This window comes from Elaeis guineensis, chromosome 8 (assembly GCF_000442705.2).
Source record: "Elaeis guineensis isolate ETL-2024a chromosome 8, EG11, whole genome shotgun sequence".
In the NCBI taxonomy this organism is placed as follows: domain Eukaryota; kingdom Viridiplantae; phylum Streptophyta; class Magnoliopsida; order Arecales; family Arecaceae; genus Elaeis; species Elaeis guineensis.
In genome coordinates, this window is record NC_026000.2 from 18128625 (window position 1) to 18156167 (window position 27543).

General features: G+C 40.4%; 2 protein-coding genes across 7 annotated transcripts; one reads left to right on the forward strand and one right to left on the reverse strand.

Annotated features, from left to right (window-relative positions):
• Window positions 1-5123: 5123 nt before the first annotated feature.
• LOC105049933 (E3 ubiquitin-protein ligase RGLG2) lies at window positions 5124-10023 on the forward strand. 6 transcript variants are annotated; one of them, XM_010929737.4, is made up of 12 exons: window positions 5126-5280; window positions 5885-6074; window positions 6966-7050; window positions 7712-7852; window positions 7964-8077; window positions 8177-8274; window positions 8471-8550; window positions 8655-8760; window positions 8839-8966; window positions 9054-9222; window positions 9487-9543; window positions 9617-10023. In XM_010929737.4, the coding sequence occupies exons 1-12, from the start codon at window positions 5141-5143 to the stop codon at window positions 9695-9697; spliced, it is 1389 nt and encodes a 462-aa protein (XP_010928039.1). In that variant the 5' UTR covers window positions 5126-5140; the 3' UTR covers window positions 9698-10023. The 6 variants fall into 6 exon arrangements, with proteins under 6 accessions (XP_073117592.1, XP_010928039.1, XP_010928040.1 ...); XM_010929738.4 differs by having other exon boundaries at window positions 5139-5280; window positions 5812-6074; XM_073261492.1 differs by having other exon boundaries at window positions 5145-5661; window positions 5812-6074.
• A 3673-nt stretch (window positions 10024-13696) lies between these two features.
• Window positions 13697-17386, reverse strand: LOC105049935 (ATP-dependent 6-phosphofructokinase 2). The gene is made up of 2 exons (XM_010929742.4): window positions 16717-17386; window positions 13697-14785 (listed from the first exon to the last, which is right to left on the reverse strand). The coding sequence occupies exons 1-2, from the start codon at window positions 17326-17328 to the stop codon at window positions 13964-13966; spliced, it is 1434 nt and encodes a 477-aa protein (XP_010928044.1). The 5' UTR covers window positions 17329-17386; the 3' UTR covers window positions 13697-13963.
• Window positions 17387-27543: the final 10157 nt, after the last annotated feature.

The following is a 27543-nucleotide window of genomic DNA, read 5'->3' on the forward strand; positions in this document are numbered from 1 at the left end:
GATTCAGTCCATATTGAGCCCACAGTGAGGTCCGTGACGACGAACAGAGTCCAACGAGCCCAAGAATAGTCAAAATGGAGTCCAGACGGTGAAGTTACGCGTGAGAGAAGCTAGCACAGCCCATGGAGCGGTGGAGGCCGACGGAGGCCACAGCAGAGCGAGTGTGCGCGGCGGTGCGTGGGCTGGCCGTGAGCGTGCAGCCCAACACGTGGACGTGCGGGCGCGTGCGGTGCACGGCCCAGGCCTAGGTAGGCGTGCGTAGGCACGGCCCGTGCGGTTTTCTCACGTGATCCATCGCGATGCATGGACCGACGGTCCATGGGGACTCGCATGGATCGGGCGGGCATTTTCTCTGGTTTTCTCGTGGTCCATCGTGGACCGACGATGTTTCGGAGCTGTTTCTCGCGATCCACGATACTATTGCGTGGATTGGATGCGATCGGATGGCTGAGATCCTATCTAGTGCACGATCGGACGGTGCAGATGGCTTGCGGGTGTGATCTGGGTCTGATGGAGCTTGATCGGGCATGATCGAGCAGCTGAGGACACTTGCAGCGCTGATCGAACGGTCGTGAAGCATCTGGAGTCCAATCAGAAGTGGTTCTCCGATCCTGGAAGGGTTTTAGAGTTTTAAACGGTCCTGTGGTGAAATAGAAGGCACGACGTGGTGCGGTTCGGCAGAGTTCCTGAGATGTAGGCTGAGACAGCAGCAGCAGGCCCTGGAGAGGCACTGACAGAGAATAGGAGAAGAGATTTTAGGTAGACTGTCAGGCAGCAGACAACAGTCGCTTCAAGGGTTCAGAGAATTTTTCTAGAGAGAGAGCTTTTGTGAGGGAGAGTTTTTTGTGAGGGAGAAATTGAGTGTACGAAGATTGAAGGTGTGATCTCCTCTTGTAATTTTCTCTTTTTCATAATGAAGCTTGCATACCTCGTGGAGACGAGCTTTTTGACTGATCTACGTATTTGATTGTGTTTTTGTTTTGTTTCTTCTTTTCCTGCTGCGATACGTAATATCGAAAAGATTTTATGGAGGTAGTGTCCTGGCTAGACATCCCTAACAATTTATTCATTCAAATAGTTTTTTTTTTTTTTAAGCTCTTGAATAAAACTTTAATAATGAAAGTTATTTTTAAGATTTTAATAAAATAAAAAGTATTTTGTTTGGTACTTGTTCAAGAGAAGAGGTCACATAGTTTTAGTTTATTAAGAGAGAAATAAATATCTATTCAACTGGAATTACTTAAATACGTTGGTTAAAATTATTTGAAAATCAAATACAAGTTTGGTTTGTCAATCAGTATTCATAAAAGAAATTAATTATAGAAACTAATATAATTAAATCAGCTTTAAATCTATGTGTTTAAGATGACGTGTTGTGGTCCTGACTGCCCAATATATTGGCGTAGCTTTTTATCATTTCTCAATGCTACTTGTTGATGGTACAAAAACTTGATACAAAACATCAAGAAGAGTATAGTCTTTGATCACACTTTCTTTACAGAAATATACACTTCAACTGCCCCACCATGGGAAACATGGTTACCTGATAACCAGAATCCTGGCGACAAGATGACGATAACTCAGCTTGTCGACCGTTTCTTTGAACTACCTTTATGAGTGCATCTCTATCAACATGGCCAAAGCTGTGATAATTGTGATATGAGGCGTGCCTATGCCAATATGTGGTCCACAAACTGATCTTTTCTCGGGCATGATTTTGTCCATAGATTCGTCAGAATGAGCTACTAGTTGATAGGGACCTATAAACTTTTAGTTCTTGATTGTTAATTTAGCTAACTTCTCCCACCCCTAAAGGCAATTATAACTCTAAAATACACCAAGAATTTGGTTTTCTTTGAGTTAATTATTCGGCTATGAATTGATAAGCTAAATTACTGAGAATTCAGGCTCAATTGTAACTTTCGAACGATTACTCTCAGTCAAAGGAAATATAACGCCAACTTCCTTTTGCTCAGATTCAAGCCACCAAAATAAACAATAAAACCTACTGCTGCTGACTCCTTTAAAAACCACAAAAAATTATGGTCGTCAAGCATGATTCATGAAGTCGGAATTACCCATAGATTCATACAACATATGGTGTTCAGATTTGTAAATTCCATCAACATTGCTATCTAGTTCTCTTCTGTCTGTAATGATCTAAGCAATGGAGGACACATTGACAAGACATAGATGTAGACTTTGACGTGGTCTAGCTTGTGGCTTTCGTTGTTCAGGGCCAACCTTGACGCAAGCTGCATTCCCCATTCCAGAGAGTCTTCTAACCATGCCTTGTGGTCGTTGGATGCTCCAATATTTGGCGCATAATATGGTGGATAAAATGGCTTTTCCCCCCAATTGTAACGGGAGCCACCCAGAACTTTATTGGAAGAATAAAATAATTACAAATGAGTGAGAGTTACGTGTATGGATCACAAAAATAAGAGAGCGGCGTTGCAGTGAGGGAGAAGTATTCGGAGCAGGATACTTTTCGATGGCTCCCTAGTATGACTTTTCTTCATCAGTCTTCATCAAAAGGGATTAAACAATCAAGAAAGAGACAATGCCCTGAAGGGCCTTCCAGGTTGATATCCAGCTCTATGAATATCCCGGAATTCTGTTGGAATTTCACTTCAAGCTCCAACTTCATAAACAATTCTTCTTTACATGAGGTGCCCTCTAATGAGAAATTCTTTGTGCACCACGAGCAATGTAAAAAATCTAACATGGAGTGCACAACTTTATGTGATTGTCCACGTAGCTATCGCTTTTCAATGCACATTTAATGTCTGCAGTTTCATTTTTTTGTTTAAAAATTTTAAATGACGAAAATATCTTTGCTCTTTAGAAAAAATCATGACATTTTGTGGCATATTATGACTTATTGCACACAGGATGTCATCATATGACTCAAAAAATTATAACATCCTATTGCATATTATGATATCTTGTGTCAAATTATGACTTCCTACGTGCAGAATGTCGTAATATGGCCCAAGATATCATAATATGGCTCAGGATATCATAATATGGAAGAGGTAATTTTGTTCAACCATTTTCTACGTGCATTTAATGCTTGCAGTTCCGCTTTTTCATTTGAAAATTTTGAATGACGAAAATATTTATACTTTTTGAAAAAAATTATGATATCCTATGACATATTATGACATCTTATGTTAAAATTATGACTTTCTGTACACAGGATGTCATAATATGGACATAAGACGTCATAATATGGACATAAGATGTCATAATTTTTTTCAAAGAGCAGGGGTATTTTCATCATTCTTAATTTTTAAATGAAAAAATAAAACTGCAGGCATCAAATGAGCGTTCGAAAGCGATAGCTACGTGAACTGGTCACATAAAGTAGTGCACTTCATGTTGGATTTTCTACGCTACCTGCGGTGCACAAAAAATTTGCCCTCCTCTATTATATGTCCTTGTATGTTCTTTCCATCTTCTTTTGTTGGAATTTATTCGATTAAACTCATCTGATGTAGCCCACACAAACATGTATTAGAATTTCTTTTAGATGTTTTAATTTAGTCTAAATTCTGATTTAAGATAAACCTCTAATAAGATGATAAGAATATGTTTTATGGTGGTTGCAATAAAGTTAAACTCTATGTACTTATTATGGATATGGTCCATCTCAATTTTCGTAACTAATTGAGACACCAACTGGGTGAGACACATTATGAAAGCACATCCCTTATGGATTTGATCCCCAACTTCTTCGAGAGTATTTGTTATCCCGGTAACTGAGTCAAACACTAATTTTGTTGAATGGGATATGTTACAAAAGGATACATAATTGATCCCAATTCATCCGAGAATACTTGTGAGACTCTCCTTATTGAGAATATTGGGAGTTCGATTTGAAAAATTAAGATGCTGCTTGTGGACAGTGAGGAGCATATCCGAATCTTCTTTTTATAATTATGGACCGACTATTTTTGGAGGTTAGGATGGTATCAATGGCTTTTTTTCATGTGATAAGTTCTATCCTATAAGACTTTTTTTTATGTCTTCCACTGTTTGCATCCGAGGTCGTAATGCAAATATTATTTAAGATATTGACTTTATGACTAAATAATTCAAAAAACTATATTGGAATGGTAAAAGGAAAAAATAAAAATTTATGGTCAAAAATACGTTGTCATCGTACAACCAATTTTTCAAGATATCTCAACCGGTATCATTTGAGAAAATAGAAATCAATACCATGTGTGTGTGTATTGTACAAGAGAAGGCCAATACAAACTAAAATCTGCAATGAGCTATGCAACCAATAAAATATGAGCAAACTCAGATGAAACCATGCTCTAACTATCAATATAAAAATCCATAGATAAGGAGAAATTATTACCTATGCAACAGCATGACTATGTATGCAGTCAATCATAATCGTTGGTTTTTGTAATAATGTATCAAGATGAATACTTTATGAATGATAATGGCTGCATGGCCGCATGATGTATAGCGTAGACAATAATTTTTATGATTGATAGTTATCCAAAGATACCTATTGCAACCCCTCCCCCCCTCCCCCAAACCCATTGCTGCCCAGTTGGCAGCTTCGTTATCTTCTGGATGGATGTGAACGGTGAAGAAGACTACATTTTCTATACATCATACCAATGAATTGTCGATACTAAGTAATCTCCCAGCCAAAATAAAGTTATCCAAAGATACCAGGCCGGCCAAAGATTAACATAAAGCCCGCAAGCTCATGCCATTTCGGTGTGCCATATACTAAGAAGTTTCAAGTATCTGTGATCCCATCTGACGTGGCTTTAGGAACCCTTATCTTTACACCCCACTAGGACTACGCATAGCGTGTTGCACCACCCAGCTTCCCCCTAACGTATAACTTTACAATGCGACTTTAAAAGGTTTGCTTGCTCCGCTTACCTTCAACGTAGTTGCAACCGAATATGCATAAAAAAATACCAGAGTGCACCCCATTGGCCATATCGCCACGTGGACGTATGGACGCATGGCAGCTGGCTTGGGTCCAACGCCGATAAGGCTCATACTTTCAGCGCACCAGCCCGGACACCCACTGACACACCTGGGCCCACATCCCATAGTTAAATAGTTAATACACCAACAATGGGGTTGGGTGGCGTGAAAAATGAGTGCGTTTTCGCGTTGCAACGAGGAAACTTCCTCGCGAGATCAAGGTCCACCCTTAGTCTCGGGGAGATCGGATTCGGAACCGCTGAATTCTTGTCCGCCCGATACGTTACGCTCCTCCTCTTCCCTTTGGAATTGGTACTCCCTGTCTACCTTTAATCGCTCCTCATCTTTATCTCTATAATATTTCAGTGGAAATCTAGCGTTATTCCATCTCTTTGCTCCGTGATTTGTTCATCTTATCATTTTCTACTGTTTCTTGTTGGCGAAGATCTTATCAATGTAGGTAGCTTCCAATGGTTTTCTTTGGATTATAATGTTTAATAGTTTGGTTCGGCAGTCTTGGTCATGTGGGGCTTTGGAAAGGTTTTTTTAAGAGTATTTTAATTATTCTGTTGGAAAAAAAAAAAAAAGGTTTAGCTTTTGTGCATACTAATCTTCGGACTACTTTTCCACAATCTAAGTTGGTTCAAGTTTCAAGAATTCTGAGTTGGATGTCTATGCCTTTAGTTATTGTTGGTAAGAATTTTGGGTGTTTCCATGCTTACTTTTCTTCAAAGAAAGGAGTTTGATTTTTTTGTTTGTTATCGCCTAGAATTTGGGTTTGCATCTTCATATATTTCTGCCGGAAATTGAGGTTGTTTCATGGTTGGTTTTGGTCTTCATCAGAGCGTTTATTTGGTGGTTGAGGGCTATTTTCTTTGGAAAGCTGTATGTTAAGAAATTTGCTATAAATTTGAAGTGTGATTATGGGAGGAAAATGGTCGAAATCTAGGAGCACCCGTCGTTATTCAAATAATTATGGGTCTCCGCCTTCACGAAGCACTTCGAGGTACTCTCCTTATCCAGGGAACAATCTGCAGCCTAGAGCAGTAGATAGGGTACAGAGAATGTATACAAAAATAGGTGATGATTACCGCTCGCTTGACCAGGTATTTTTCTCCCTCACTCTTCATCATATCTTAAATATCTATTTTTAATGTGTTTATTATACTTCTATTCTTTGAATTTTCAAATTCCAAATAAGAAAGAATGTTAGCTATTATGTGCACTTCTGTGTTAGAAAGTATAAAACTCGATGCTTAAATATGTGGTAATGAGAAGGTTTTGAAGCTGAAAATGTTGAAAAAATGACTGCTAGATATCAAGTGAACGAAATCAAGGTCTAGGGTTGCTCTAGCTGACTAGTAAGGTTGGTTCAAAAAAAAAAAAAAAAAAAAAAATCTGTCCCTTGTTAATATGAAAGGAATTTTTTGGTTTCAAGCATGGCGGTGGCTTTAGTTTCTTGCTGAAGTTCACCAATAGTTGTAGGAAGACTAGAGAAGGCTTGATATGATGTAATCTATTGCACAGGAACCAATGATGGAATAAGATCCATAGAATTAACCACAAATAGATGGTATGAGGCATTCCCTCTTCTCGGGGCTCAATATGTACATTATTAGGAGCTAACTAAACTGTCTTGCACAAGGTTGATAGGTAACAACCATGATGGAGCAGGACATGAGATGCAAACTGTGGATGTTGACAAAGTGGGGTTTTGCATGGGATAGGACAGACTACCTCCAGTGGTGGCACTTCTTTATATTAAAATCATCTGCTTTACTGTATGTTAATGGCGGGTATGTAAGGTTGCTTATTTCAGGTGGCTTACTTAACATCTCACTTCTATGTCTCAGATAATCTGTGTTAACTGCATTAATCCATCAATCTCTACTAAACATTAGTTATTTATCGATATTAACTGTCATACTTTATGAACCTTATATTGTTTTTAAACCTAGGTAACAGAAGCTCTTTTTTTTTTTTTTTTTGGTACAAAGGTAACAGAAGCTCTTTCACAAGCTGGTCTCGAATCTTCAAATCTGATTGTAGGAATTGATTTTACAAAGAGCAATGAATGGACAGGTTTTATTTCATAACTTGTGATCTACTGCCTCTAAAATTTTCTTATCAGCTTATGGTTTCTGCACTATATAATTATTAACAGACACATAGAAAATCAACTTATAAAATGTTTTTTACTTCTTTGTGGGCCAAATCTGGGAGATCACATAAGCAGAAAAGTTCAGGTATTTTTTACGTAACATCTTGATACTAATGCTTAGCTGATACAGAATTTATGCAAACTAGGTGCTATGAGAAATGTGTGTTTCTCTGTGTGTCTGCGTGCATGCGTGCGTGTGTGTTGTTGGGGGGGGAGGGTATTATATTTTTCCTTTCATGTTTTATTATGTTACAATTTTTGAAAAACAAGATTTTGAAGCATCCAACAGATTTTCATGTTAGGTCTGGAGTCCCACTTTATCCATGGCATTAGGTGATCTTTTCCATGAGTTAAATCTCTATGTAATGCTGCTTTGCCCTAGTGCATGAATGGACTATTCCTCTTGCAAGCTCTAGATTTTTGGATAATATATGGGAGAGAATGTAAAACAGAAAGAGAATTATTAGCAATGCTGATGACTTCAACCTTGGTACTTCGACTAGATATTCATGTCTTATAAATGTAAAGAATTGCTTTAGAAACTTTTAAAATCCTTATTGGTGAATCCTACACTGTTGCCAGGTAGAGTTGCTTTCAACCGCCGATGTTTGCATGACATTGAGCATACTCCAAACCCATATGAGCAAGCAATATCAATTATTGGAAGAACTCTTTCTGCTTTTGATGAGGATAACCTTATTCCTTGCTTTGGATTCGGAGATGGTTAGTGACATTTTAGCTTGTGGAAAAAGGTCTACTTAATTTTGCTACAAAATCTCAAAGTTACCTTTCTAAAACTGTCTGAGGATTATTGTTATTGTTTCTATATTGCAGCATCCACACATGATCAGGCCGTATTCAGTTTTTATCCAGACAACCAACCATGTAATGGCTTTGAGGAAGCACTACAAAGATATAGAGAATTAGTTCCACATCTTCGATTAGCTGGTCTGTACGATGCTCTTATTTATATGCTATATTTTTGTCAACCTTACATAGATCATAGTGAAGTTCCTATTTGGTCACGACGCTGGACCTTCTTGACAGGACCAACATCCTTTGCACCAATAATTGAAACAGCCATTGGCATTGTAGATAATAGTGGTGGCCAGTATCATGTTCTTCTTATAATAGCAGATGGACAGGTCAGCTATTCAAGATGCTTCTTTTTTCAATTTTTCATCATTATTTTCCCTATTTGTAGATTTTTATTTTTCTGCAATAAAAGAGCACTAATTTGTGTGCTTTTTTTTCCACATCTCAGTTTACAGCATTTTGTTCCGCATCCAATGTGTCCATTTTCTTGGTGATCTAATCCTCCTCATACTAATTTGACCCTAGGTAACACGCAGTGTTGACACAAGTCACGGCCAGCTAAGTTCACAGGAGCGAGATACCGTGAATGCCATAGTCAAAGCTAGGTTATTGACAACATTTCAGATAATAAAGCCTTTTTATTTGTTTTTTAATCATATATTTACTGTTAGTTATTCTGACTTGCATCTCTTATGTTGGTACTTGGTAGTGATTACCCGTTGTCAATAGTTCTAGTTGGAGTTGGTGATGGACCATGGGACATGATGCGAGAATTTGATGATAATATACCTTCTCGAGCATTTGATAATTTCCAGGTTACAAACCGATCATACATAAGTATGACACTACATATGCATACAAAGGGTGACCATTTTTGATTTGGTTTTATGCAGTTTGTGAACTTTACAGAGATAATGGCTAGAAATATTGCTAACAGTAAAAAGGAGACAGAGTTTGCACTTGCAGCATTGATGGAAATCCCATCACAATATAAAGCAACAATACACCTTCAACTTTTGGGGTATTAGGATGATGTTTCTTATTCATGTTTTTGCTTAAACAATGTTTCTGCTGTTCAAGTTATTTCCTTTTTTGTTTTTTTCCCCAGTAAACGAAGAGGAACACGACAAATGAGTGCTCTCCCTCCACCAATTAAGAGTCATGGTTCAGCATACTCAAATCCAAAATACTCACTCTCAAGCAGCTCAGAACAAGGTGCTAGAGTTCATAAAAGGGAATCAGCCATTCCATCAGAGAGTTCTGTACAAGATAAAGAGGTAAATGAATTAATTTTACATTTTGGTTCATACATAGAGTGTTGACCTGTTATTTAGGTTAGTAGATTCTTAATGAGGCTTGTGATGAGCAGATCACTTCAAAACTTCTGAGCATGCTATATTGGGTATAATTTTTCACATGGTTGTACTTATTGCTGTATCTGAGGGAACCCTGTCTTCGGTGTAAAGCACATCGATAACATCAAATGTTAATATGAAGTTCTAAGGCATGGAAGACAAACATATTTCCTTTTCTGTTAACAGATTTGTCCCATTTGCTTGTGGCAAGCTAAGGATCTTGCATTTGGCTGTGGGCATCAGGTATTCATGGATTTCTTACTGCTTTCTTCCTACAATACTTAATCTTTACTGATAATATTGTCTTTATATGCAGACCTGCCATGAGTGTGGAAAAGACTTGAAGGTCTGCCCTATTTGCCAGAGCCAGATAGCGACTAGAATAAGACTTTACTGATACTTTGAGACTATCGTGCATATTAATGGTCAGAATGGTGACTCGACAATAGGTTGTGTTTAGTGTTTGATTCACTTGAAGAGTTCATGACAGTCGACGCACATCTGGGACATGAGTAAAGGTTGAGTTCATCGTTGTTGAACAGTATTCAATAGTTGATTCCATCAAATACTTGTATATTAGCAGTTGGTTCTGAATAGCTGGCAGTTGCAATGTAAGCAATGCACCACTGCTGCAAGTAAGTTAAAACATGTTTTATTTTGCTTGATTATGCATGTTTCTTTCTGCTGGATTATGTAAATAAAATATGTTTTTCCCAGATAAAAGCAATATTGCTTTTCCTGGATTATTCTTTTTTTTTTTTTTGAGGTAAAAGGAGGGTAAAAACCCTGCTTTTCCTAGTTTAATTGCTCATCAGTTTTTGTTTCTTTCTTCATATTATATGTATGTGGCAGACAAGCACTATTCACATTTTTCTGGCATTGTGGTTTCGTAACATGGACTTTATTATTTGAGATGTTCGTTAAGCATGATATTACTATAAAATAATTAAACATAGGGCACCTTTGGAATCTGTCAGATATACCTATATACATGCATCCACACGTAGTATATATCCATATTAATTTTTCTATTGTATTTTTTTGAAAGGAACTATATATCTATTGTAACATTTTAAAATTGTTAACATGTGCATAAAGACCCTTTGATCAGTTATCGCTGTACAACCTCAACCAGGGCAACATATTTCTCGTGGTACCATTTTCATGTTAGCATTCTGCTCTTCCCCTTCATGCAGATACTTCAAGCGCATTCAATTCCATTATATTGCTTTCTTTCAAGGATAGAATGGTCTCGTTCGGATATAATTGTTTGATAGAAAATATCAATCAACAGCGAACCGGTTCTTGGAGAGGCATAGATTAAAAAAAAAAAGAAAAATTAAATAATAATTTGAATAGTTCCTATCTTCTTTCTTGCCATGGAATTTTGATCTCTCTCGGCCAGCGGCTGAGGTGCACTTTATCTTTGCTCTAGGGGTGATTTGTTTTTTTTACATGTATTATTCTCCTATACAGCGCCAATTTTCTAGAACAATATGGTCGCAGAAATGCAGATTATTGAGTTTTGAAGAAATCAATATATAGATAATTATGGAAGGCATTATAGGTAAGTATGGTCTCAATGTAGAGCTGGTTTCTCATAATAAAACATTCTGAATGTTCGTTATGAGATACATTTAGTTGCTCATACCAAAGCCATATGTATCCATCCTTAACTAGAAGGCATTATACGTAAGTATGGTCTCAATGTAGAGCTGGTTTCTCATAATAAAACATTCTGAATGTTCGTTATGAGTTACATTTAGTTGCTCATACCAAACCCATATGTATCCATCCTTAACTAGAAGGCATTATACGTAAGTATGGTCTCAATGTAGAGCTGGTTTCTCATAATAAAACATTCAGAATGTTTGTTATCAGTTACATTTACTTGCTCGTACCCAAAGCCATACGTATCCATCCTTAACCCATCGGTCTTATAGGCCAGCTCTGCCACCATCCAGTGTTATAAAAGCTATCTTCTTATACAATTGCTCCCTAATAGAAAACCTTGTAAATAGTCTAGGCAAAACGGGTCATAATTGATAATAGAAGTTTTATCCTTCCTCTTTCCACCATAAAATAAATTTTTTTTTTTTTTTTCAACGTTCAGCCAACAAAGGTATTGTTTACCATGAAATTGCTCATTGATAGCATAAATGTCTCGATGTGATTCATCCGAAAATGCATATGCAACTTACAATTGCTTTTCTTCTGTTCATTTTTAAAATCACTCCATGCTTTAACATCAATCTCTTTAATATCTACCAAACTTAATTTTTACCCCTACTTTTGAGAAAAATTCGCAGCCGTGCTGTCGCTACCAAAGCCAAGTGGTCACTAAAATAAAACTTCATTGATGCGTTGAAACTATTTTGCACGCTAAAGCCCCAAATGATTCCACAATAATGGGTATGCCTTTGATGAACTTTATTCGAAGAACACATCTGGGACAAACTATAGGTTGAAGAGAGCATCTTCGTCGACGATTCCTGGAAATTCTTTGTAAAATAGAAGTTGATTATTAATAATTGGCATTTGCAAGATGAAAAATGAACATGTTTTCTTTCTCCACATTAACTTATGCTCCTTGATTTCTCATTTTACTTGGAGACCAAATCCAAATACCCTATTTTTTGTCATATTTTATTTTTATTCTAAGTTATAAATGGAAAGTTAAGCACAAAAACTATGTAGATTGGGTATTGGGTCTCTGGTTTTCCCTGACGACCTACAAATTTAATGGGAACCCCCTCTATTAGGATATCTTATTGCAAATATTGATGGCTCCATCCACCATGCCAAGGCTGGCACAAGATTTAGGGGATTAGCAGGGTTGCCATCGACAACCATTCCGATGGTGGAGCTCATTGCTTTCTTGAATGGAACACAGTATGCCGCATTCACTACCAGATTAGTGCTATGGGGAGATTCAGACACCGTCATAGCTCGGATCAACAAAGCTTCCATAGCCCTCTTGACTTCCTAGCTAAATCTAGGTGCTTTGAAGATTCACATCACATTTTCCTACATATGTAGTGTACCAAGCAAAGGTGGATTTTAGATGGTTATGAGGTTCTACTCCACTTCATACAGAAAAAGAATCGGCTACATTGCTGCACAGCCATCATTTTGAATTCAAAGCTGTCTTGATCATTATTACCTTTCAGTAAGATTGTATGTGCTGTTGATAACAAAAACAAAATCTCTTTCAGCTGCATCTCCTTTAACATGACCTCTTAAATTATACACCAAGAAGAATGCCTCTGCATACAAGAACAGATTAGAGATGACATGCTAAAAGCTAGTAGTTGGACGGATGAATAGTAATTTAAGTTTGTGATGGTCCATGAATTCAACTTACATGATGAAGTATCCAAAGGATGGCTTACAGAGTGTGCATCAGTCACTGTATTAAGGCAAAAAAGCTTCTTTGAGAACCTCAAGATTGTTAATTTTCCTTTTGCACATCCTATCAAGCAGAAGTTTCCGAGGAACAAGGTAACCCGCTTCAGGAACTCACTATTCAATGTGCCAGGAAATCCAAACTTCGGTCTTTTATCCAGAAAATAATGACCTAAATCCACTAAAGATTCCATAAACAATGCAAGCGCATTTACAGTTGCCGCTTCCAACACAATACCAGATATCATTCAAATTGTAGGAAGGGCCCATTGCTAATAGCTATGTAAATGGAGTAAACGATTTCTGAAGGGTAGCACTGTTCTTTTGCCTTTGTATTCTTGAAATCAAGCAAAACATTGACAAGTGAACAAAAGTACCGCTAATTTCTGCCCTACAATTTTTTATATCCTAATTATTGCTATTCTTAGGGTGCTGACTCGAACTAACCCCTGGGCGAGTTGGACTTTGCCAACCGAACCAGTTAGCATCCTCAATCCTAAAGCTAATAGCATTTGATATGTTTATGAAAAATAATATATTTATCCCACTGAGTATTTTGACAGCAGTCATCAGGTTGATTAGTAACAGAATCGTACCTTTAGAATCCAGCAGTTGCCTGTTACTTGTTAATATCTGCATTATAGTCTATAGCTCCATTGATTCATCAGACAATTCAGTTGAAAATATTCAAGTTGGTTTTGACTACATGCATGTTTTTTTCACAATCAGAGCTACAATGACTTGATTTCAGACCAGGGCCAAGTAAGAGACCTGATATATTCAATATAAAATCACCAGTACTGGCGAAAAGGGACAATATCTGCCTGCAATAGACAGAACAAGCCATGATCTGCAACATAAACTCTCATGCTAAGCCCACAAACATCATTTTATTCCCCTCCTCAGTAAGCAGCGCACAAAGATTTTCACCAGGCGGAATTAGCTATAAGATACCCTACAGTAGCTTAAAATGTTCTAGTAGAGTAAGTCATAGAAAGAGAACAAACAGAATGCTTTTTAAGCGATGAAAATCCAAAAAAGTTATACAGTAGCTTAAAAGTTTGTCTTATCTGCATAAACTGCTAGTAGAATAAGTCATAGATTGAGAACAAACAGAATACCCTTTAAGCAATCACCATCCCAAAAGTAATGGATCATGCTTCATGACTATGTCAGACTCCAGTCCAATATGGATTCCTCAAAACAACAGACAAAAGGGCTTAAGAAAGCTCTCACATTTTTTCCAGGCACCTTGGTTCTAGCATTTCTGAAAATCTGGCTGACTTGTCACCGATCTGACCCATGCCCATTTATGATCCTTCGTATCCACCACGTTTCGGGAAACCGCAACCTCCTCCATTGGAATGTAGGCATAATTGCCATTTATGGGACCTGGTACAAACCCGGTGTAGCCAGCCATGACTCCATGGATTGCAGAATGTGCCAATATGGTACAATATAAGTTGTCAGTGGCATTTGCTGGAACTGCTCGTATCATGTATGTAGGGTCTATATATTTCACCGTGAACAGCTCTCCAGGGTGGTCATGTTCCCACCACTTCTTCAGCTCAGACTTCAACCATGGTCCCACATCCAAAAACACAGGATTGCCAGACTCATCCTTCTCTTCTTTCTGTTTATCAGTTCTTGGTATCATATCTTGCCCAGCCCCCTCAGCTACCACGATCACAGCATGCCCATTCTGTTTTAGCCTCTGATCAAGGAATTCGAATAGCCCACCTTTACCCTCCAAGTAGAAATCATTCTCAGGGATCAAACAACAATCCACAACACGACTGCTTAATGTTGCATGGAGTGCAATGTGCCCTGTGCTCCTGCCCATTAGTTTGACAAGTCCAATGCCATTCACAGCACTGTCAGACTCCACATGAGCAGCATCGATTGCTTCCTGTGCCATCTCCACTGCAGTCTGGAACCCGAATGACCTGTCTATGATGCCAATATCATTGTCAACTGTTTTGGGGATCCCAGTTATGGATATGTTTAGTTTGCGGCGTTGGATCTCTCTAAAGATTTTTACAGCACCCCTCATAGTTCCATCCCCGCCAATGACATATAGCTGCAAATTTGAAGAATGCATATTATGTCTCTGAGACAAAGCAGAAAAATGAGGGAAATTGTGTAACATCTAACTCCTTTAAATTGAATAAAGAATTATATCAAAAAAAAAATTTGAATAAAGAACTTTAACAATTAGCACTTTGCTTCAATAATTCTCCCCTTTGTACTCGTTGAGGAATTATGGATTTATGTACTATAAAAGGTCAAATTAAGAATACAATCCCCAAATTCTTCGTCATGTTTATATTGTGCCAGTTCAAATATGAGTTATGCAAAATTAAAGATGAAGAAAGGAACAACATACATATCAGCAAAGTGTAATTGAAAAGTATGATTATGGACACCTGCAATACATATCAGTAAATGGGTAATTTAAAGTTTGAGAGTAAGATAGTCATATTTTATATGGATGTGATAAATCTAAATGTCCGGAGTCTAGCTTGAGTTGTTAACCATGTTCCTGCTATTGCTATTGCTGCATGTGAACAGCACATGCATTTTTTTTTTTAAAAACTATTCCAGTACATTGTTCATCAACAGAAACCATTTTAAAAATCTAGTAGATCTCTGCAGCAGCTTTATCAGTTCTCAAGTCATATTTCTGCAGTAGTCAAATCATTCAGAGTTTGATTACTTTTTTGCAAAAAAGCTAACTGGAAATATATCTAACAGAATTGGAATTTACTTGTGCTTATTATCTAAGGAGGGTGATTCACACAAATTCAAACACATCAACAGGTCTTCATGCTGTCCTGCTTATGCGCTGGCATCAGATCATTAATGAGAACTCTAGATGCCTTAAGATGATCCTCCTAGAGACTCCGAAGGCATTTTCTTTCTCCCCATCCATTTTCCGTCTTCTGATGAAGCGCAATGGTCAATCTATATAGTTTGGTAAATTAGTTGGGTTTTTGAAGGTAGAGGATTTGTACACATCAACCCACGCTTTTAAAAAAGAACAACTATACCAAGAGGGCCAATTATAGCATGAAGGCTTGAAATCATAGTAAAAATATCACCAAAGTTCGTAAAAGTCTTGACTTACAACATAACTTTAAAATTAAATGTTGCGAGGACATAGCTCATAGAGTGCTATAACCTTAAACTCACTCTAGAGAGTAGAGTTGTAAGGTTTGGATTACCAAACAACGATTATGCTTCAGAAACATATTTGCAAGCACCATGTATGTTGATTTGCTATACAAATTATGAAAAATCGCATGTCCAAAGAAAATGAGGCACCCAAACTCGCATTCTACTTTTTGAAGATGCAATAATCTTTAAATCAGAAGGGAAAACGAACACAAGACAGAATGTAGGAATCCAGTCCTGAAATCAATAAGAAATCATAAATCACCAATACTGAAATAGAATGAATGGCTAGAAGACATGTCCAACTCTTTTTCAAAAATTATTGTTATTATTACAGCTGGAAAACCTAAAGCATAAGGAAGCAAAAGAAGCGTGATAATTCGTCAGTAATTGCACAGTGGTCCCAAACCTAGTATTGGAATAGATTCTCCAAGCCCCAAAGCAACATCCAGTGGGAAAAAATGATTCTCTCAGTGAGCACATTTCTAGATTAGCACAACTTGGGAAGGAACTACACCTCTGTCTACTTTACCCTAACCAATCAATGATTATGTTAGTCATATTATGAAGAGCTCTGCTCTTATTAAACCCTTTTTTTTGGGTAAAAGCTCTTATTAAACCCTTCAAAAATATAGAATCCTACTCTTCTTTTAATCAATAAAATGGGCACGAATTAAACAATAAATTTCCCAATACAAAATCCTAAATTTGGATCTCTTAAAATCTAAAAATCAATATGAGTTGCATGCATCCTAAAAAATAAAAATAACCGGAGAAAAATAAATAAACGAGGGAAACAAAGAAAATCGAAGAAATCAGCAACCAAAAAGAAGTCACCTGGTTAAACCCACGCTGCTCGATCGCATCCACAATTTTCTCAAGATCGAAGCCACCTCTGGATGTCGTGAGGACCGTCCCGCCCCTCTTGTGCCAGTTGTGCACCATCTTGGGATCCAACTTCATCGGTTCCATCGAGTAGAATCCGCGGTAGCCGGACGGCACACCGAAGATCTGGCGCACCCCATAGAGGTCCCAGAGCCCCACCACCAGCTCCCGTATCACGGTGTTGAGACCCGGGCAGAGACCGCCGCAGGTGACGATCGCCGCTCGGACGGTGTCCGGGTCGAAGTGGATGGTCTGCCGCGGCCCAGCGCGGTGGTAGGCGAGGAGGCGGCCGCCACCGTCGGAGGCAGCGGAGGAGAGATCGAAGAGGATATGGCGGAGGATGATGTCGGAGGGGGAAAGGTAGAAGCCGGGGAAGGGGTGGTAGAAGGGGCTGCGATCGATGGGGCTGGTGAGGGTGGTGAGGTTAGGGACGTAGTCCGAAAGGTGGGGGAGCTTCTGGAGGGTTATCGGGGGAAGGGAGAAGTCCGTGATGGAGGTGGCGTTATCGTCACCGGTGGCGGTGACGGGACCGGTGTTCGAGTTCGGAGGCACGGCGTTTTCCATTGGAGCAGTTGCAGCGGAGGAGAGATGGAATAGGGGTGGTAGACGGAGAGATTTTTGTTCGAGAGAGAGGAGAAATTTCAAGGCAGGGATATTGGACGTCCACGTGGCATCGTTTCATTTGTCCAAATGAGGTACAAAGCTGCATACTCGCCACGTAGCCAAAAGTTAGTAGACGGCTTATGCTGGAGGGAATCAAGGTTTCAGGTAATGGCTTTATTAGTTGTAACATATTTCCACCAATCGTGGTTATTATTTTGATCGTGACGATTATTATTTGTCTCATTCTGCATAATTTAAAATTAATTAATATTAATTAGTAATCATTATAATGATTATTATAACATGCTGAAACAAAATAATGAAATACAAATAAAAAATAAAAACATTCTTTCCAACAATTATTTTTTTCAATAATTATTTATTTAATAAAAATTAGTATTTTCATATTGTACTATAAAATATAAAATAATAACTATTTTTTTTATTATAATGTGTTGTTATATTTATATTATAATAGCTGTTATTTTTTTTTATTTTTATTATAAAGATGAAAATAAAATAGATATTATCCGTCCAGATTCGTTTTCGTATCCGAATCAATCCGGATATGAATAAAAATTTAAGGATCCGACTAATATCCATACCCGTATCTATATTCGACAAAGAAAAATAGATATGGATATGAATAAACAACTATCTTATCCATATCCGAATCTATATATAATCGTATATAATTTTATATAATATTTATTAATTTTTTAAAAAAAATATATAATTATATAAATATATTATTAATTTAATTTATTATCTATTTAATAATATTTTTGATTCTATAGTGATAAAATTTAATTATCTAAATAATATTTATAATAATATTTATATTTTTAATATCTAAATTGTATCTATTACTATTTAAAACAAATATAGATATGAATTTTTTCATCTGAATAATATCCGTATCTGTATTTATATTTATTAGATAAAATAAATATAAATATAGATATGATATTATTTGATCTATATTCGATCCGATTTTAGTCTTATTTTATTATGCATAAGATAACGATGGCCCCCAAATTCTTATAACAGCCATTAGTTTCAACTGTGTTGTTGAGCAAGGGGAAAGTTGCCAAAACACCGTTAGTTTCAACTATGTCCACATCGGATGGCACCTTTTCCGTGCGAATTTGCAAACCAAAACTTGAGCATCTAGATTCATGCTACTTCTTTGGCCATACTAGTCCTCCATAGATCCAGGTGTGCATGATACAACGGCCATGTCTTTTTTATATCTACGTCATTTTGCTTATAAAAAGAATATCAAGCTGATAAGCATTCTGAGGAGAAACGAACTTGTAATCTAAGTTAGATTATCAAGTCTTGTGACCAATACATTTTTCTCAATTATTCCATGATGACGTATGTTGGATCTCTATTCAATTGCAGGTAAGTTGCTTCACATGCAACTTAATCCTGCTAAAAATACAATGAGTTTATTTTATCCTTTGCTTCAAAAAATATGTCCAGCCGTATCTTACCTACAGCATTTCGAGGTGCATCATTGATTCAGAAAAGCTAAATTCTCTGTGGATTAGCTTGCTGGAAGACATGCAAACTTGGATTTCCAAGATCACACATTTCTTCCTCCAAAATTTTGCTTGCTCAATTAAGTATGATGCTGTGGGTTGCACCTGTTGCCGTAAGTCTCTGAGCCTTGTTGAATGGATAGGGTTGGTGTTAGGATTTGACGCCTCGAGATTCAGCCCACATTGAGCCCACAGAGAGGTTCGCGGCGAAAAACGGAGTCCAACGAGACCAAGATCATCTGAATCGGAGCTCGGATGGAGGAGATACGAGCTTTTGAAGTCGGCACGAGAATCGAGGCGGCGGAGGACCGCCGGCGGGCGGCAGCGGCGCGGCCGCAGTCGGCGGCGCGCGGGACGCGGGACCCAGGCCCACGCGGGATGCGGGACCCAGGCCCAGGCCCGCGCGGGACGCGCGACCCAGCGGCCTGCTGGCCCATCCCCGGTCCACCGTGGACCAGGTGGTCCACGGTGCGGCCTGTGGACCGCGTGGGCGTTTCCCACACGTTTCTCGCGGTCCACGGTCCTATTTCGTGGACCGGAGCGCGATCGGATGGCCCAGAGAGCTCCCGGTCTTGATCCGACGGTCAGGAGGGTTTCTTGGCCTTGTTAAGGAGTCCTAATCCCTTTCTAAACGTGTTTTAACCTATGATTAAGCCTTAAAAAGGCCCTGAGACGTAACAGAGGGATGGGTGGTTCGTTTTCTCGCCGTACGAAGGCCGTACGAACCGTGGAGAGAGAGAGAGAGGCGAGGGCGCTGTGAGAGAGGAGCAGGAGGCTCCTGGACAGCGGTCGCCAGGCTCTTCAGGGGTTCAGGGGGGTCTCCAAGAGAGAGAGAGCTTTTGTGAGGGAAACTTCATGTGAGAGAGAATTGGGTGTACAAGGGTTGAGGGTGAGGTCTCTTCTTGTAAAATTTTCTTTTCATAGTGAAGTTTGCATGCCCCGTGGAGGCGAGCCCTTTTGTGGCTGATCCACGTATTTTGATTGTTTTTCCTTTTGTTTTGGTTCTTCTTTCTTCCTGCTGCATCGCGTGGTACTGAAAGGATCTTGGGAGGTGGTGTCCTGGCCAGACATCCACCCAACAAGTGGTATCAGAGCAAGGCGGTACAAGGACGCAGATTGCAGTAGTGGTGAGCAAGACTGAAGATGGAGAAAACAGGAACAATCAAGATGGAGATCAACCAGTTTGATGGTAAGAGCAATTTCTCCTTGTGGCAGGCAAGGGTGAAGGACGTACTCATCCAACAGGGGTTGATCGAAGCTCTCTTATGCGATGAGAAGCCGACCACCATGGAGGTGCGGGATTGGAAACGGCTACAGATGCAGGCGGTGAGTACCATCCGGATGTACCTGGCGGATGAGGTGGTGATCCATGTGCTGAGCGAGACTTCCCCGACGGTGCTATGGTCGAAGCTCGAGGAGTTGTACATGGCAAAGTCTCTCACCAACACTCTTTTCCTCTGGAGGCAGTTTTACCAACTGCGGATGACTGAGGGACAGAGCGTGCAGGAGCATCTGAGCCACTTCCAGAAGATCCTCACCGACCTTCTCAGCGTTGGCGAGAACGTTGAGGAGAAGACCAGGGCGCTGGTTTTGCTGGCGTCGCTTCCTTCTTCGTACGAGTCCTTGGTGACTGCTCTTCTAGTGGGGAAGAGCACTATCAAGATGGACGAGGTCACCGCGGCGATACTCCAGAACGCGGTTCTCAGGAGGGAGAACCCAGCTTCGAGCTCAGGTGGCGATAGCTCAGCTTTGGTGGCTTCTGGAGGTGCAGGAGGCGGTAGACGGAGCGACAGGAGATCGCATCGAGGGCGGTCTAAGTCCAGGAGGGACTTGAGCAAAACCAGGTGTTACCGGTGTGAGGAGTTGGGGCATCTAGCCAGAGATTGCCCTCAACTGAAAAATCGGACGGTGGCTGCTGTAGCAACGGCCGGCAGCGATTCGGATGGAGATATCCTGGAGATATCTGACGAGGTATCTACTTCTTCCCAGCAGTGGATATTAGATTCTGCATGCCCCTATCATGTGTGTTGCAGAGAGGAGCAGTTTGACTCCCTGGAGAACAGTGAGAGCACTGTATATCTGCCGAATGGATCGAGCTGTGCGATCAGAGGCATTGGGACGGTCAGCTGGAGGACACATGACGGTGCAGTGAGGAGATTGGGGGAGGTCCGATACATACCCGATTTCAGGCGGAATCTTATCTCACTTAGCAGACTGGATTCGAGAGGCTACAGGACGGTAGCTGGTGGAGGAATCCTGAGGGTGCTACGCGGCGATAGGATTGTGCTGGAGGGGAAGAAGGGGATCAGAGGACATTATTACCTGGCAGGGAGCCCAGTGCGAGGTGGAGCATCGGGAGCCAGGTGGAGCCCAGAGCGAGGTGGAGCTCCAGGAGGCGGATCGGGCACGAGACAGGAGACTCGGGAGGACGAGAGGCGACGTCGCAAGGTAAGATTCCTATTGCCGCAGGATCATGCCTCGAGCAGGTCTCAGGTCAGGAGGAGCACAGCATACGATGGAGATGGGATCGAGCAGCCTGGCTCGACTCCCATGTTTGCCCATCCATGATCAGCAGGCAATTGCCCCAGGGCATGGGGGCGAGGAGATCCAGAAGCTCTCGGAGTTTGGAGGAGGCCGAATATCGAGTCGAGGTGGAGATTGTTAGGATTTGACGCCTCGAGATTCAGCCTACATTGAGCCCACAGAGAGGTTCGCGGCGAAAAATGGAGTCCAACGAGACCAAGATCACCTGAATCGGAGCTCGGATGGAGGAGATACGAGCTTTTGAAGTCGGCACAAGAATCGAGGCGACGGAGGACTGCCGGCGACCGGCGGCGGGCGGCAGCGGCGCGGCCGCAGTCGGCGGCGCGCGGGACGCGCGTCCCAGGCCCGCGTGGGATGCGGGACCCAGGCCCACGCGGGACGCGGGACCCAGGCCCGCGCGGGACGCGCGTCCCAGGCCCAGGCCCGCGCGGGACGCGCGACCCAGCGGCCTGCTGGCCCATCCCCGGTCCACCGTGGACCAGGTGGTCCACGGTGCGGCCTGTGGACCGCGTGGGCGTTTCCCACACGTTTCTCGTGGTCCACGGCCCTATTTCGTGGACCGGAGCGCGATCGGATGGCCCAGAGAGCTCCCGGTCTTGATCCGACGGTCAGGAGGGTTTCTTGGCCTTGTTAAGGAGTCCTAATCCCTTTCTAACGTGTTTTAACCTATGATTAAGCCTTTAAAAGGCCCTGAGACGTAACAGAGGGATGGGTGGTTCGTTTTCTCGCCGTACGAAGGCCGTACGAACCGTGGAGAGAGAGAGAGGCGAGGGCGCTGTGAGAGAGGAGCAGGAGGCTCCTGGACAGCGGTCGCCAGGCTCTTCAGGGGTTCAGGGGGGTCTCCAAGAGAGAGAGAGCTTTTGTGAGGAAAACTTCATGTGAGAGAGAATTGGGTGTACAAGGGTTGAGGGTGAGGTCTCTTCTTGTAAAATTTTCTTTTCATAGTGAAGTTTGCATGCCCCGTGGAGGCGAGCCCTTTTGTGGCTGATCCACGTATTTTGATTGTTTTTCCTTTTGTTTTGGTTCTTCTTTCTTCCTGCTGCATCGCGTGGTACTGAAAGGATCTTAGGAGGTGGTGTCCTGGCCAGACATCCACCCAACAGTTGGTCTTTCAACCGACCTGGAGTCCGACGCCTATATGATAATTGGTATTTTTTAAAAAAATTGAAAATAAATCTTATTCTTATCAGAGATTCTTCAATAGAAAATCATCCGATATTTAAATCGACTGGAGCTTGAGAACAATGAAAAGAAGAAGATGAGCAAGAAAAAGTATATCTATTCTCTTGGAGAAAAAAATGTCATACCAGACAGTACGTTGTGCCTCCTTTTATATAGAGGTAGTTACGCATTACGTCTAAATTCGGTAATGAAAGTGGCGAATCAATGCCTACGATCATAAGGATTGTGAGTAGTGGGTTACATGTATTATCCTAGTGATATTAGCTTACATGCCCGCAATTAAACAAAAACATCCAAGATTTTTGGAGACTTCTTTAAGGCATCTTTATTCCTGTAATAGCCTATTGGCCTAAGGCTTCGTCTCTTATCATCGACGTGGTTCTGACCTCTAAGTCGGTGCATGGATGAGTTGTAGATCGGGTGGTAGCCGATGTTGGAAAATCATTCTGATGGGGCTGTTCAGTTGTCTCATCTTTTGCTCCGACCCTGAGGAGGTCTTTTGTCTTTCTTAAAAATCCTTGGTACTGTACTTGAGGTGAGTGTCTAGTCATAATCCAAAGGAGAGATGGTCGAGGTCGGGTGATGAACCCCCCCCCCCACAATATTTGTTGCCGAAAAGGTAAAGAAAGTGGCCAAACAGGAGGCTTCTTAAGTTAGATCCGAGCTCTTGGCGGCTCAAGAGAGGATCAAAGCACTCAAAGGCTTTGTGGCCGTGCGGCATGTGGTGCCATTGAGATGCATCAGTGGAAGAATATCGAGCTCGAAGAGACGTTGGAGCTCAAGAGAAAGAAAAACTGATCGAAGTCCATTGACCAAAGCAGATAATATCTCATATGCCGGGCTATGAGTCTTTAGCCGCAATATTGATGGCCTATGCAGATCCCGAATCTGTAACTGCGACACACCTATCCGTACAGAGACTCTTCTTTGACTGAGAGGCTATAATGATAATAAGGAAGGAGGGCATCATTAGTCCCATATTGGTTGTGAGTCAAAAGAGACTTTGATTTTTGTGGGAAGGGACCATTCTTTTTGTATGAGGTGCCTTTCGGATTGGAATCCAAAGAGATAAAACCATGAGGCTCATGGGCAAGAGCAGACAATATCTCACGTGCAAAACCATGAGGTCTTGACTGCAACAATATCTATTTTTGTTCTACTTAATTTTGTTTCTTGGGTTCTTTGACCTCTTAATTCATTCACACACACACACAAAAAAAAAAAAAATCAATGAGTTCAGTTAATGACCAACAAGATTTTGGACCCAATAGTTGGCACCCCTCTCATGATTTTGAGAGAGGTCTATAATTGGGCACTAATAATGATTTAATTTAAACAATCTCTTTGTGTTGGGTTCAATAGAGTTGTCTTATCTTGATCATAACCTTATCAACTGGAAATCTAGCCAGATTGGTTAGGTATGTCAGGCACGTGTTTCATTTGCTTTAGTTTTACTACGAGTTCATCTTTCCTACCATCATTTAGGTGTTGTCTGGATTCTCAACTAACTTGTCTTACGAAATAATCTGTGGTATTATTTGGTCAGAGAGTTTGAGCAAAATAAGTTTATGCAAAATTTAGAAAAAATAAGTTTTACCAAAATGCTGTCTAGCTGTTATGCAAAAAGTTAAATTTTTTGTGGCAACAAAAATTATTACTGACAATATAAAATGCCGTCATTAATAGTTTCTATGACGATATTGTAGGTCGTCACTCATTATCACTAATACTTGAGTCACTAATGTACTAATTGTTGGAATTTGGCATATTGAATTTGATCCATAGGAGAAAGAACCAAAGATGGAGGAGTCCAGAATGCAACGCACGATGATGTGGAGGCTTGGAAATGCAGCGCGCGCAGGCCCGCAGCAGGGCGTGGCCCACAGGCATGTGCAGGCCTATAGCACGGTGCAGCCTGTAGGAGCGCGGCCCAGGCTTGCAGTGTGTGGCCCAGCAGGGCCTGCAGTGCACGGCCCAGGCGCAGGCACAGCTGTGCTGGTGCGGGCCAATTTGAATTTTTCATGCGGTCCATGGTAGACCGCGGGAAGTTGGCACAGTCCATGCGAGCGTTGTGGACCAACTCGATCCACAACCCAAAAATCACGGTCCACGCGATCCCTTTGTGCAATCCAACGGCTAGAAGGTGATCTGGGAGGCTTTTTGCACGATCTGAGGGCCACGGATGCGAACGAAGAAGATCCAATAGTCAGGAAGGGAACTGGAGTCCTTTTGAAGGTGGGATTTCAACACATGATGGATTTTATGCTATAAAAAGGCCCTGATGGCCCATGAAGCAGAGAGGAGGCATCGGGAAGTGGCCAGAGCACCAGAGTAGTCGACTGAAGTTGGCAGTGAGTGCCTGAGAGGCAGAGGAGCTGCAGAGACAGCCGGAGCAATGGCTAGAGCCTCAGGTAGAGTCGGTAAGGGATTTTCTTGGGTTTTTTATGAGAGCTTTTGTAAGGAGTAAGAGGTGAGAGGTTCTTATTGAAAGAGAGAGATTTATGAGAGCAGAGAATGTGTGATCTCCTTTTGTAATTACTTTTTTTCATAGTGAAGCCTTTGCATTGTTAGATGTATGCCTTAGAAGTCAATTTTGGCTAATGCATATAATATTTTAAAGATATAATTTTGTACTTAACGGATAGTTATATTACCATTCATATTTTATATGTCCATGAATCATCGAAGGGATTAACAAAATGATGACACATATTCTCAAAGAGTTAAAAATTTGAGGCATATGTCATTGATGGTTAATTTTTAAATTGCTCATGGTCATAAGATCATCATGGAGATGGTGATAGATCTAGATAGATCGATGCACGGATCGTTTCTTTCGAGTAGATGAGTCTCGAGTCTGCGGTGCAGGGACACTGGAGCGAGAGTGCAAGTGGTTGTTAGAGAATAACTAGCACTGAGTGTGACCAACACGAGAAGTTACATGGATATCTGCTCACTCGTTAGTGACTTTCTCGATGCTGTAGTTGTGCGACTGGTCCTTTGACTTATGGTGCCGTAGCTGCTCACAGTAAGACTACTGGAGTTTGACTGCAAATAAACATGATCTTAGTGAATTCTTGTAGTAGATGTTGATGACAGTTGGTCCACTGTAGGAGCAAGATGCGCATCTAGATGGGATCTATCGATTCTAGCAGAAAGGAGTAGTCCTATAAGATTTAAAAAGCTGAGTCCTTAAATCTATGACCATAGCAGTGTGATTGATGAAAAAAAATTTTCATGAGAATCACAGTTGGACTTGAGCTAATTGAATCTATTATATGATCGATATTAAAATTTGATGATTTATCCATGACCTACTATCTAGTTGGAACTCATGATAAAGGGATGGTATCACAAGGTAAGTGCACTTAGAGGTTCATCATTTTTTATTCTGCTGGATTGCCACTATATACTGTTAGGTATCACTGATGGATTGTGAGACCCACGAGCATCATCTTGATGATCGATGATCCTTAATGGATATAGTTGGAATGGTTTCAACTATTGAAAAGAGTTTCAATGATATTATGATAGAGATCACAATATATCTCACTACCAGATAGAATAGAACCTATGAGATCACATACAAAAGAGATTTTTGATTGATTAGATGGTTGGATTGCGATTATGAATCATGACATGATTTAATTATTAATATGATTGATGATTAATCCAATGTACAAGTTATAATTATGTAACCCACTATGAGTTAGTGAGTTATAAAAGGATTAATTAGCAATTAGATTGCTAATTGACTCAATTTGATTGAGCAATGAGGTTTGAATCAAGTCTAATTGAATTAGATTCAATTTAACTTGACATAGATTTGATTTGATCAAGCCTAATTGGACTATGAGATAACCCAATTGCATGGGAGATTAATTTTTAGTTTGATTAGGATTTGAATTTGACCTAATTTCTAATTAGATTAGGATCTAACTAAGAGAGTTTGGATTCCTATTTGGATTAGAAATTCTTCTCTCTTTGGGTGCACTAAATCCTAATCAGATTAGGATTAAATTAAGTTTGATTCAAGCACCAAGAGAGAGTCCAAAAGGATTGAGACTCTCTCTCTTCTCTTGCACCAACCTAGCCCCACGCCCTAAAAATAATGTTGCCCCTTCTTTGGTGTTTTAACGTGAGAAATCTCACGCTAAAACCAATCCACGCTGCCCCTTGTTTTTCTCTTTGGATTGGCGTGAAAAAGAATCCCATTATGTTGGGATTCTCTTTCTTTTCTTGCATAAAACTTCTGCCACACGTCCCATAGTTGTGTATGAAGAGTTCACGCTGAAATAGCCGCACCATATCTTTATTACACGCCTAAGTTTTAGGAGAAGGCGTCCAAGAGTTGGATGCTCCCCAAACTCCTTCTCTTCACCCTATCCTTACGCCTATTTAAAAGGAGTTTTTTTTTGGGCGTGGACATATAGAGAAATTCAACGTGAAAAATTAGATATGATCTGATTTTCATCATAGAAAATAAGAGAAGAGGTGTGAGGTTTCTTCATAGTGCCTTCCTTCTTGTGGCATCAAGTTCTGAGAAGGAAGGGTTCCTTCTAGGCATGGAAAAGAAGAGGAAGAATGTCTTCCTCATGGTGAAAAGAAAAGGAAGAAGAGTCATCCTTATGTGCATGAGAAATTGAGAGGAAGAGTTCCTCTATGAAGGTATGAAAATCAAGAGAAAGGGTTCTCTTATTTATGAAAGAAAAGAGAAGAAAAAATTTTCTTCTAGATATCTAGCGTAGAGATTTTCATCTTTTTTTTTTCTTCTTTTTTAAGAGGATCTTGAGAGAAAAGAAGAATCTTCTTCAACCGTCAAGGTGCGATCTCTGTAAAGGAGCTAACACTCTGGTGAGATCAAGAAGCTTCTGATCAGATCGAGACTTTATGTGGATACCCG

Coding starts and splice junctions, on each gene's coding strand:
- LOC105049933 (XM_010929737.4), top strand. CDS start 5,141: ATGAGTGCGTTTTCGCGTTGCAACGAGGAAACTTCCTCGCGAGATCAA. Junction 5,281..5,884: donor TCCTCTTCCCTTTGGAATTG/GTACTCCCTGTC, acceptor ATAAATTTGAAG/TGTGATTATGGGAGGAAAAT. Junction 9,223..9,486: donor GTTCTGTACAAGATAAAGAG/GTAAATGAATTA, acceptor TTCTGTTAACAG/ATTTGTCCCATTTGCTTGTG.
- LOC105049935 (XM_010929742.4), bottom strand. CDS start 17,328: ATGGAAAACGCCGTGCCTCCGAACTCGAACACCGGTCCCGTCACCGCC. Junction 14,786..16,716: donor AGCAGCGTGGGTTTAACCAG/GTGACTTCTTTT, acceptor TCAAATTTGCAG/CTATATGTCATTGGCGGGGA.